The sequence below is a fragment of the Hetaerina americana genome, unplaced genomic scaffold (assembly GCF_022747635.1).
Source record: "Hetaerina americana unplaced genomic scaffold, ioHetAmer1.1.p SCAF_4, whole genome shotgun sequence".
Taxonomy (NCBI): Eukaryota; Metazoa; Arthropoda; class Insecta; order Odonata; family Calopterygidae; genus Hetaerina; species Hetaerina americana.
This window is the reverse complement of record NW_027286985.1, coordinates 25752245-25764483: the sequence shown is the minus strand read 5'-3', so window position 1 is coordinate 25764483 and position 12239 is coordinate 25752245. Positions and strand designations below refer to the sequence as shown.

General features: G+C 39.2%; 2 protein-coding genes across 2 annotated transcripts; one reads left to right on the top strand and one right to left on the bottom strand.

Annotated features, from left to right (window-relative positions):
- The first annotated feature begins 3 nt into the window (after positions 1-3).
- On the top strand, positions 4-7354 carry LOC139692119 (CST complex subunit STN1-like). The gene is made up of 5 exons (XM_071590155.1): positions 4-26; positions 99-250; positions 332-417; positions 600-735; positions 7281-7354. The coding sequence occupies exons 2-5, from the start codon at positions 199-201 to the stop codon at positions 7352-7354; spliced, it is 348 nt and encodes a 115-aa protein (XP_071446256.1). The 5' UTR covers positions 4-26; positions 99-198.
- Positions 7355-7595: 241 nt separating this feature from the next.
- On the bottom strand, positions 7596-11355 carry Hsc70-4 (Heat shock protein 70 cognate 4). Its single transcript, XM_071590450.1, has 4 exons — positions 11237-11355; positions 10843-11055; positions 9981-10339; positions 7596-9134 (listed from the first exon to the last, which is right to left on the bottom strand). The coding sequence occupies exons 2-4, from the start codon at positions 11051-11053 to the stop codon at positions 7755-7757; spliced, it is 1950 nt and encodes a 649-aa protein (XP_071446551.1). The 5' UTR covers positions 11054-11055; positions 11237-11355; the 3' UTR covers positions 7596-7754.
- Between the last annotated feature and the right edge of the window lie 884 nt (positions 11356-12239).

Below are 12239 nucleotides of genomic sequence, written 5' to 3'. Positions count from 1 at the left end.
CAAACCCTACCACCTGCCAAGCCTGAGTATGAATGGAGTTAAGCGCAATCGATTTCAGTGTTTCGCGCCAAATGTATAAGACGTATAATGTTTTGTAGATATAAATTGTATATTTCCAGCATTTTCGAGGCTGAGAAAAGTTCGGAGAAAAATGGTTATTATATTCTTGGGAAAAATGTTATCAAAGATGTAGATGTAATGGGTTGCGTCACAGAGGTTAAAGAATATCCGAAGTTCATGGTGATCAGTGGTACAAGATTTTAATCAGGTTGTTTAATGATTTATATTGATGTCATACAATTTTACCTGATGTCTAATTCCTTCTTTGCAGTGGATGACGGTACTGGCGTTATCAGTTGCCTACAAAATCTTGATCATATGGAGTTATTTGATGGGAAAGAGAGGGAAATGAAAGAGGTACTGGATCACAACTACTGCTACGTTATTGTTAGCTGTTTTGACTTATTTTCGTCGTCATAGCATTCGTCTTTCAGTAATGTATCGTCATCCAATACGGGTGAAATCGATGCTGCCGTACCTACAGTTACAGTTCCGGTCAAAAGTCTGTTATGGAAGTTAAAACCAATGTTTCATTTCAGGAAAGCAGGGTTATTTGGAAATATGTGCTGAGAGAGACACCTGTACCTTTTCACGCCAATAAAGGCGACACTATTCATGCACAAGGTACCATCTCGGAATATAGAGGGAAGAAAGAGTTAAGAGTGGAAAAGATCAGTATCCTTTGAGGATATCAAATATGATATCAGATAACGTTAGTCTCAGATTAGTGCCTATATTGGGTCTATAGCTTTCTCTTGGAGTATCTAATATTATTGTAGTCTGGTCCATTGGAAAGGATGTACTGGTGATTTGAAATGATGCAGAGAAGTGTGTTATATATTATACCTTGCTACAGTTAAGCGCTTGTGCAATTTTTCGTGGACCTTTTGTATATATAATCTGTAACATGGAGGTGTGATGGATTTTGCAGTTGTAGCTGCATTTAATGATGCCATGTAGTCATCAATCTTTGGGTAGATAATTGAGTCATACCTATCAACCGTCAGCAGTAATCACTGCTGCATAAACTACATTTTCACAGTCAATTGATTCCAGTCGTGGCGGTTTTAACCCACAGTTATCATTACCAGGTACATGATGTCGCAAATCAGAAACCAGCATAAGGTTGAAATGTTCAGTTTACTTTTTCAGTGATCACAAATGTGAGCCTAAGAGCAGCAAATTCATCTTCAGGAATCAACTCTGAGGTTGGTTTGTCAGGTGATGGTAGTGCTCACTTCATTCTAAGCCCCATGCATGCGGAATTCAGAAATCAGAATGGAAATGGGGGTAGTTTTTTTCGATCTGCCAGTTGTGGTTTACCAGGATGATTTTTTATCCAAAAAAGCCCGACTTGAAAAACGTTTGAGGATTCCAAAGATAACTAGAATTGTACCCAGTCCCTATGGTCAGTAATGAAACACAATTGAGGTACTACTCGCCAATATCTATCTCCAGAACATTTTCACATACCTAACCAAAGGGGCTGTCTTCAATTTCTGGTGTGTATTTACCCCCTGCCACACACCCTAGCAGTGGTGGGCATGGTTCCAAAATGACCAAGTATTGTCCACAACACGTAGCTGTGAGTAAAATTAGCCATGAGTGACTGTATAAATTGTAACAGAGGTAAATGACCTTCAGTGAATTCTATTAGCCAATTACAGTTTATTGTGGGCCTACTAAGCTAAATGATGTCAGATAATATTTGTAATGGTACATATTTTTATATTGTACTTTTTTTTATACTAGCATACCTCACACGATTAGGTGAGCATAGTAATGTTCATAGCCCAACCTTCATTTACATATTAACCAGAAATCCAGCCAGTCAAATCACACTGAGGATCAAGATGGTGCGGTGGCTATCATACTAGCTTCCCACCCTGAGGGCCCGGGTTCAAATCCCGGCGGTGTTGAATATATTTCATAGGTATCTCGATCCCTACTTAGGTGCTTTGTGGAGGGCACTTTGAGTGAGTACGCCATCCATCAGATGGGACATCAAGCTGCGAACCACTTGGCGCCTTTCATTAAGAGTAGACTAATGCCAACGCCAGGTTTCTCTCCGCCCTTCATCCTTTCCTGTCCATCCCCTATGGTGCAAATGACCTTAGCTGTTGGTCACCTCCCCTAAATACTACTAACTCTCAAATCACACCAATGAGTTGAGTGGATTGAGTCACCTGGATGTTAACCTAGGCCCTCACATAATTAGCTGAATGCTCTACCTATGAGACTCTATACCCCTGTTCCTCATCTGTTTCTTAATAAAAAATTTCAAATGCAATTTATTTGGCAGCATGAAAGTCACATAATTCATGAGAACTTAAAAAAGTGCATTCATAGTCTCCCTCTATAAAGGATTACCTAAGTAAGACAATGAATTAGTCTTTTAAAGAATGATCTGGTACTTTCCCGGCGAATAATGTTTTCCAAGATTATTCGGGTCTCCCACCGGGTCCACGTTCGTAGGTTTGCCGACGTTTCGATGGCCGAGTCGTCCATCGTCTTCTGCCCTGAAGACGATGGATGACTCGGCCATCGAAACGTCGGCAAACCTACGAACGTGGACCCGGTGGGAGACCCGGATAATCTTGGAAAAATTAGTCTTTTATTTTAAGACTGACTCGGAGAGTGAAGCGGGTTTTAAAGGCACATCCGATAATCAGCATGTTGCTTATTAAGTGCTCCTCATGAAAAACACAGTAAATCTTATGACTTCTGAAAAACAGAATCTCTTTCTTTCAAAAAATGTCTCAGTAAAAAAATGTTACATTTAGGATTTTCTAATAGTTGTGTAACAAATAGTTTCAAGCCAATCTATATATTTTAGCTGCTAATAGAGTATTACTTGATCCCAGTTTCCAAAAATTGGAAAGAAATATATTTTCTACTAATTGCTCTCAGCAACTGTTCAAATGTTAGTTTGGGGAACATATATATGACCCCTCTATGATTGCCAATAGCCATCCATCCATGAATAAAACCAGTAGTAGCCAAAATTCCAAACCAGAAGTAGTTCGATACTGAGCATTAATTTGTGAAGAAAAGGGGAGAAATAATGCAACAATTTCGAATACGAATACCTGTGACATTGTATGTATGGTATTCACAACATCTTGTTCCTTTAAAAGCCCCAAAATTTCAGAGTTTAAGAGGACGCCTCGGTAGCTTAAGTGGCTAAAGCACTCGAGCGGATATTGAGGAATTTGGGTTCGAATCCCAGTCAAGGCGAATGATTTTTATACTCTAAAATTGTTGCATTGAAATGCACATTAGCGGATGACTCCACTAAAAGTTACTGTTGTGGCATCTCCCGCAGTTTCTTTGGGAGAAAAAATATTAGAGAAAATACCAATTGGGTTAAAGGACTTAAAGGAAAGAATTTATTACGTTGCTAAGCATATCATAATCTGCAAGAGAATTTTCTCTGATTCATTATTCAAAATTTTTGATGGTGGAATTCTCCAATTAATCTTTATTATGTGGATATGAAGGGGAGGGGATGTGGTAGTCCAGAGGTAGAATGTTGGACTACTGACTGAAGGGCCCAGATTCAATTTCCTGGCACCATGAGATTAACCTAGGTTGTGTGATTTTTCAGGTACCAGAACTTCCTGGAAAACCATAGGTGGCACAGGGAAAGGATCTGCCACGATGTGTGAATTTCACATGCCATTAGGCCTACTACTGTGTGAGCTCTATCCTTGCTTAACAAACCAATCTTTGGGTTGATTACTGTGTTTGTTGTTTTATCTGGATATGAAATATTGTAATGTCCTAATTAATATGCAGGTAAAAAATATTTTATGTTCAAACAGGAAAGTTTTAATTTAGTCCCATGTCTTTGATGTAATGTCATTGTTGACACCTTCATATAGAATTATTTCCATTTTGAGATTGTATGAGAATGGTAATCCTTGTTTAAAAAACACCCATTCACCATAGATTACATAAAAACTGAATGCTAAGAGTGAAACACCTAGCAGTGTAAGAGCAAATCACTGCATTTCATTAATTACAAAATACCGACAAATGGCAGGAAACTTCTGATTCATGGTGCATGTTGGAAAGGGATGAGATAGTAGAGGACATTGTTTCATTCTTTCAAGAATTCTTAGCTTAAATTCCAACATTCCAAGACGAAGTATGTGATTGCAATATGTACTTCGGATACTAACACATTTTGATAATAGTTTAAAAAAAATCAGTTATGGAGTTGTATGATGAATGAAACCCTTTTAACTGACAGGATTACAAGTGTAACTTCTCTACAGGGGCAGTCCTCTAGACTTGGGAATGATTTAATGGAAAAATAGATGTAGCTAGTTTGTGGCACTCCCTTACTTCATAATGTTGAACATTTGTTTAAATGGAATGATGTTGTTCTTGTCACAGATGACTGATTAAGTGAGAGGTTTTACCCAATTGCATTCTCAAAGTCAGAGGGGAAAGGTACACGTGATGCCATTGCAGTAATGAGATTATTAATGGAGAGGAATATAGAACACAACCAGGAGGTATTTGCCTGTTTCGTAGATTTCGAAAAAGCATTTGATAGAGTGAATTGGGAAAAATTAATGAGCACATTGCAGAAAATAGGAATAGATTTGAGGGAAAGGAGGCTAATCCGCAACCTGTACATATCTCAGACTGCTCAGGTGCGGGTGGGAAACGGGGAGTCAGGATGGGCAGTGTTAGGAAGGGGTGTAAGGCAGGGTTGCCCATTATCACCGTTGCTGTTCAACCTGTATGCAGAGGAAATGATTAAATAGGCATGGGAAGAACTGGAGGTAGGAATGAAATTGGATAGGGAATTCGTGAAATCAGTTAGGTTTGCTGATGACCAAGCTTTAGTTTGTCAGTCAGCCAAGGGGCTGCAAGCATTGCTGAGTGAATTGGAAATTCAGTGCGACAGGTATGGGATGAGAATCCATATTAATAAAACCATGGTTATGCAATTTTCTAGGAAGAAAAAGGCTAAGCTAAACATTAAAATAGGAGGGCAAAAACTAGAGCAGGTAGAACAGTTTACGTTATCTCGGAAGTGTTTTGGACCAACACGGTCAAAGTAATAGGGACGCAAGGAGGAGAATTGCACTAGGCAAAGAGGCTTTCACAAGGAGGAGGGAGTTGATGACAGGGATGTTGAGTAAGGATGTTAAGAAAAGACTCGTAAAAACTTTTATATGGAGCGTAGCTATGTACGGCACGGAAATGTGGTCATTGAAGCAGGAGGATAGATGTAGACTGGAGGCTTTTGAAATGAGGGTTTGGAGAAGAATGGAGAAGGTGAAATGGACAGAGAAGAAAACAAATGAGGAAATACTTGGTATGGTGGGCGAAGAGAGGGGTTTGTTGGGAGCAATCCTATGGAGGCATGAAAAGTGGATGAAGGGGGTATTGACTGGCAGTGGGATGTTGAAGACTGTGATAGAGGGGAGAATGTTAGGCAAACGAGGAGAGGGAAGGAACAGGATAGGAATGTTGGACGGGATGAAGAAAGTACTCAGAGCTGAAGAGGTACCTGATGTAGAGTGGGATGAAGTGTTTTGCTATGGGTCACAAATTATTTAATTAGTAATTATGTCCATCCAAAAACCTACCTTAACCGGTAGATCACCTAATAAATAATAATTCTCCAAGTCAGTGGTATGGAACATAAATATCCTGAGTATGATACATCAATGAAGTGAAAATCGTGACAGCAAACACATGCAATAAACTGGAACTCTGTTTAGCATTATGATATCAGAAAATGTACAATGTTTGTCCAGAAAGGATATGGCCATGAAATATTTTGAGAAAAACGACCTACCAAGAGGCCTTGCATCTCTTCTGCTTTCGGAAACATTTGGTGAAGTCCTTTTTTGGAATAGTCATCAGCTCCCTCATCTTGTCAACGGACTGTTGGGAAGACAGGGCTTTTGTTTCAGGGTCATAACCATTGGCCCATCGCCTGGTATGACCTTTTTAGAAAACCGGGGTCATCATTTGCAGCTGGTAGCAAGTTCCCTGCAACTGCAGCTTAAAATTCTTGATATTGATGAGATATAAGTGAATGTGAAGAGGCAGCTGATCATTCCAAAAAAAAAGACTTGCTGATTGTTTTGATCAGTGGAAGACACCTGGTTTGAGGTCCCAATGGGAGTACTTGTAAGGGGACTAAGGCTTCATTGTTCTAGGTAGGCCATTTTTCTCAAAATATTGCATGGCTTCGTCATGGAGATATCTTGTATTCATATAGTGCCATATAGTTAGTCATGAAACTGCTTGTCACAATGTTTTCTTAATTGCCCATTCAAATGCCATAGCTATTTGAGGAGGCACCCACTAATCTATCCCACACAGCACAAGTCAATCTACTATATATGGATAAAAGTACATATGATACCCCTTAACGCCAATAGATAAACAGGAACTCTCTCCAGGTTTTGAACAGTATCACATGATGAAAGGCAAGGAAGTTATTAACTGGAATTAATATATAATCAAAGCAAGCAGTAATAACTAATATTTGGTCATTTCCCTTACACCTGTCCCCACCTTGATGATGAACTCCAATTCAGATCCTTATTTGGTGTGGCGGAGGTTATAGTTTGATCTTCAAGGACTTGCATTGACCTCCTTCAGTCTGACCTATTTACCCTTGCCTTCACCTTAGTTAGGTCATTCCCAATGTTGACAACTTATTTCCTTTCAGTTTGAATTGTGCATACATGTAGTTACCAACCAAACCACCACTTGCGAGCAACCTTAGCTTTTTATTAATGTTTAAGTTAAAATTCCTTCCTTCACATTTAATGCTTACTCTTTCCTTCAATGTATCTCTCTCTCTTCTCCCACCCACTATTGGTTTAAATGTTGACAAATGAAGATTGTAGTGAACTGCAGATAACTCAACGGGCCACATGGTGCCCATCTTTTTTCTTTCCTTGAGCACTAACTTTACTTCAGCCACTGGATTTACCAGTTTTTTTTCATTAGAATTTATAACCAAGGCCTCCTTTCTCAGCTTGCACTGCATTCATGTGCTCATTTCAGCCTTAACCACTCCATTTGGTTCACATCTCAACTTACATAATGTCTACCCTTTGAAAATTAAAGTTATCTTTCAGCAGATGTTTCTTACTAATAGTTACATTAAGATAAAAATTTTAAGAGTTAAATATTGTGTCTAAACTTTCCTTAACTCTGCTTTATCGAGCTTGTGAAAGATGTGAATGAAGAGATTCATAGAACCTTTGAACTTGAATTGCTGTACAGAAATATATATGACCTTTCACAATAAAATAATTGACTTCAACTGACATTTTATTTACCACCCATTTGGTTTCATTATTTAGAGCAATACCTAGGAAGAGTAACTTGAGCAAGTCTCAAAAACATGAAAGATTATCTAACTCGGTTATTCCAATATCTTATTGCCCAAGTTAGCATCCTTCACTAGTAGAATGCTGGCAATGACTGAACTACAGGAGAATCTATTTTGGCTACATATTTTGGCAATGGGATAAATAATACACTAGTAGTTAAAATTTAATTTTAAATTATTTATTTGAAAATGTGACTAGTTAATATATACAAATGTTTGAACCTTAGGACGCAATTTAATTATTGATTAAATGAGAGCAACACAACATGATTTAAATAATGAACAGAAATGCATGAGAACTGGATCACAATACTGTTTAATCAACCTCTTCAATTGTTGGTCCAGCACCTGGGGCAGCTCCACCAGCACCAGGTGGCATTCCCCCAGCTCCTGGCATACCACCAGGCATCCCACCTGCTCCACTCTGATACAACTTTGTGATGATAGGACTGCACACCTGCTCAACTTCCTTCTGCTTATGCTCGTACTCTTCTTTTTCTGCCAACTGATTAGCATCCAGCCACTTGATGATCTCATCGCACTTATCAAGAATGGTTTTCTTATCAGCTTCTGACAGTTTGTCCTTGAGCTTATCATCCTCAGCTGTGCTCTTCATGTTGAAGCAATAAGACTCCAAGCTGTTCTTTGCCTGCACCTGCTGCCTCTGCTTCTCATCTTCTGCCTTGTACCTCTCTGCATCATTCACCATCCTCTCGATCTCCTCCTTACTCAGCCTACCCTTGTCATTGGTGATAGTGATCTTGTTCTCCTTGCCTGTGGACTTGTCCACAGCAGTTACATTGAGGATACCATTGGCATCAATATCAAAAGTAACTTCAATTTGAGGTACTCCACGAGGTGCAGGAGGAATGCCAGTAAGCTCAAATTTTCCTAAGAGATTGTTATCCTTTGTCATGGTACGCTCTCCTTCATAGACTTGAATCAACACACCGGGCTGGTTATCAGAGTAGGTAGTGAAGGTCTGCGTTTGCTTAGTTGGAATGGTAGTGTTCCTCTTAATTAAGGCCGTCATCACTCCACCAGCTGTTTCGATACCCAGAGACAGTGGAGTAACATCAAGAAGCAGAAGGTCCTGAACAGCTTCAGATTTGTCACCATGAAGAATGGCAGCTTGCACTGCAGCTCCATAAGCAACAGCTTCATCAGGGTTGATTGACTTATTTAACTCCTTGCCATTGAAGAAGTCCTGCAGGAGCTTTTGGATTTTGGGAATTCGGGTGGAGCCTCCAACTAAAACAATGTCATGAATCTGAGACTTGTCCATTTTGGCATCCCTCAATGATTTTTCAACTGGCTCCAAGGTACTACGAAATAGGTCTGCATTCAGTTCTTCAAACCTTGCCCTGGTGATTGATGTGTAAAAATCAATCCCTTCGAACAAGGAATCAATCTCAATGCTGGCCTGGGTTGAAGATGACAAAGTACGCTTTGCCCTTTCACAGGCTGTTCTCAGTCTCCTTACTGCTCTCTTGTTTGGTGTAAGATCCTTTTTGTACTTCCTCTTGAATTCTTGGACAAAGTGGTTGACCATCCTGTTATCGAAGTCCTCTCCTCCCAAGTGCGTGTCTCCAGCAGTTGACTTGACCTCAAAGATGCCATCCTCGATGGTCAAGATGGAAACGTCGAAAGTTCCACCCCCCAAATCAAAAATCAAGACGTTCCTCTCACCTGATCCCTGTAAGTAAAAAGTTCGGAGTTAATACGGAAATTCATATGTCAGTGTTAGTTATTAAGCACTAAACGGTTGATGCCTTCATGACCTTCAAATTTCTATAGAAGCAACTTCCCGAGATATTGCGTACTAATCGTGCATCATTGCTCAGCTGCGTCTTAAGGCTCATGATATTTAGGATCTAGATCTGGAATCGTTCTCCCAGAAAAGGTTTTCCTACAGATTAGACCTCTCGCATAAATTGTAAGAATTAAACAGCGGAGTGAGTACTACTGCACGAGAGATCATGTCAAAATTTAAAAATTAACACCATGAAGATATCTTGGAGGAGAGATTAGAATAACATTAGCCAACAGCAGGTTGAGTCATTCGCTTGTCAAAATTTCTAGTCTTGCGTTTCCATACACTGCAACCTACCATAGCGATAGCTTAAGGGGTACTGAAATATTCATCAGAGTTTTCAGAAGCTTGCTATTGAAACCGCAGATGTTCATGTTAAACTATCCCATATGAAATAACAGTAGGTTCTGCGAAACCATTCGGTGTTAGAATCAAGTTTTAGGCAGCAAATTTACGAGGGAATTTACAAGTGCCTTTTAATATAAATAGTAATTAGAGACATTACGAACCTTAAGGGTTCGACACTGCCCTTATCAAGGCTGGAGTGACTCAAAGTCTAAAAGACATCGAATTGCGATTCTCCCCTAGCAGCAGAGAGAGAGGGAGCCAATTTATACAATATTTTTTTCCCTTGGAAAAACAAGGGCGCTTTTACTCGAGGCGTTCAATTTACGTTAACCTGTATTCACGAGGATCTCGGGTACTATGAAATTGTTGTAAGAATCCTACCTTCTTATCCAGTCCGTAAGCAATTGCCGCAGCCGTAGGTTCGTTGATGATTCGAAGAACATTCAAACCGGCGATTGCCCCAGAATCTTTGGTGGCTTGGCGCTGCGAGTCGTTGAAGTAGGCGGGTACCGTGACAACGGCATTAGATACAGTCTTCCCCAGATACGCCTCCGCAGTTTCCTTCATTTTGGTTAGCACCATGGATGATATCTCTTCGGGGAAGAAAGTTTTCGTTTCTCCTTTGTACTGAATTTGAATCTTTGGTTTGCCTCCATCACTAACGACGGTGAATGGCCAATGCTTCATATCTGACTGGACCGAAGCATCTTCAAATCTTCGGCCGATTAACCGCTTAGCATCTGAAAGAAAATAAAACTATTTTTAAAAGCTTTTCTTGGGAAATAATTAAATGAGAAACTTAATTTTAAATTAACTACTCATTATCGCCAATTCCCCGATAATGTATAACACCATTGGAATCTTTGAGGAATTTGCATGAAGTTACAGGATTGGTTTACAGGCAAATTTGTGATAATGGAAAAATAATCTAAAAATAAAATCTCAGCACCGCCATTTTAATTCTGATATCGATCTCTCTAACTCGACAAAGCGGCACGTAGTGACCTCGACCTAATTTCAGATCATGACTAATTTGATACTTCCAACGTTACGTCACCCACAGAGTTATCGAAATTCATTAAGGGAGTGGCAACTCCGGAATAGTAGGTTTAAGAAAGATCCCGCAAAAATACAAAATGGCGACCATGACTCAAGAGATTAAAGGCTCGTGCTTTCGTGCTGCTATGCTCTAATTGGATTCAACAACTGCACTAAAGCAACCAACATTAAGAGTAAAACTTACCGAAAACGGTGTTGTTAGGGTTCATGGCCACTTGGTTCTTCGCTGCATCACCGATAAGCCGCTCCGTGTCTGTGAAAGCCACATAACTAGGAGTGGTTCTGTTTCCCTGATCGTTGGCGATAATTTCCACCTTACCATGCTGAAACACTCCTACACAGGAGTAGGTGGTCCCCAAATCGATACCAACCGCTGGTGCCTTAGTAGCAGCCATGACTGAAAGCCACAATAAAATTAATGATTTACTTTCGTTAATCCGCATTTAACGATTAAAAAGTAAGTAATAAGAGGTCAACATGGAGATAATCCAACGCTATCTTTAGTAAATCGTTAAGATCGGAAATTCACTTACAATACTATTTAAGTACTAAGCGACTAGTCTTCAATATTTCCTTACCTTTCAATATGGACTTAAACTTAAATTAATATAAATAATACTGCAGAATATCACAGTTATCCACTAAGGAAGTAGGTCCCAGTATGATCAGCTCAAGTTGACAGTCGACTTCGAATTAATGCAACCGACGTGGCGCACCGCTATATATGTAAGTTGCACGCTTCCCCGAAGTTCTGCACGGTTCCAGAACCTTCGGCCGGTTTCTCAGCCAATCACAAGCGAAAGCGGTTTTTTCCACTATTCTGATTGGCCGACTAAATATACCTTCCAGATATTTCTGGACTACTGGATTCGAAATTACTAGAATATCCTGATACTAAAATTACAAGAATATCTAAATGCTAATATTGATGATTCGATGGAAGCAAAATAAGTTTTTTAAAAAATGAATTTTTTTTAAGGGAATTAAAATTTGAAATTGATGTAAATTATTTTACATCAATTTCAAATTTAAATTTTTTATCTTGTATGTAATTTAAACGATCATCACCCGATTATTTAATGTGAATGTTCTCTGGATAAATGGATGGATGTTGCCAGTTTCCATAAGAATTTCTTCTTATTACTTTGATTGAATTAAATGGAACAAACGAAGTTGTGGGTAAAAGGCGATAGCATTCGGAAAACGTGCATGACATATTTGGCTTTTTAATCAATATTTATGGAAATTGCCGTAGTGGAGTCCCTCTGGCTGCATGTTCCAAAACATAATTTGCACAACAATTTATTTCAGATACAACGTTCCTGCAAATCAATTTCAAATATTTAGGAAAGGTTAATCCACAGAGCTTAATCAATTGTATGACTACTATTTCCGGTCATCTTATATCCAGTAACGTTATCTCAGTTAATTCCAAATTTTCACGTATTAATAATTGTGGAGCACATAAAGAGAGCCTCATTGCTCTTAATTCACGAGAGAGAAATTGTGTGTGGTTTCCTTTAATGTGGAAGTAATACCCAGCTGGTTATGCACATGAGCACGTGCATTAATAATACTAAA

Excerpts from the sequence above, each read along its gene's own strand:
- LOC139692119 (XM_071590155.1), top strand. The coding sequence starts at position 199 with ATGGGTTGCGTCACAGAGGTTAAAGAATATCCGAAGTTCATGGTGATC. Across the intron at positions 251-331 it reads GAAGTTCATGGTGATCAGTG|TGGATGACGGTACTGGCGTT; the intron begins GTACAAGATTTT and ends CCTTCTTTGCAG. Across the intron at positions 418-599 it reads AAGAGAGGGAAATGAAAGAG|GAAAGCAGGGTTATTTGGAA; the intron begins GTACTGGATCAC and ends GTTTCATTTCAG.
- Hsc70-4 (XM_071590450.1), bottom strand. The coding sequence starts at position 11,053 with ATGGCTGCTACTAAGGCACCAGCGGTTGGTATCGATTTGGGGACCACC. Across the intron at positions 10,340-10,842 it reads CCCTAACAACACCGTTTTCG|ATGCTAAGCGGTTAATCGGC; the intron begins GTAAGTTTTACT and ends ATTTTCTTTCAG. Across the intron at positions 9,135-9,980 it reads CTTACGGACTGGATAAGAAG|GGATCAGGTGAGAGGAACGT; the intron begins GTAGGATTCTTA and ends TTTTACTTACAG.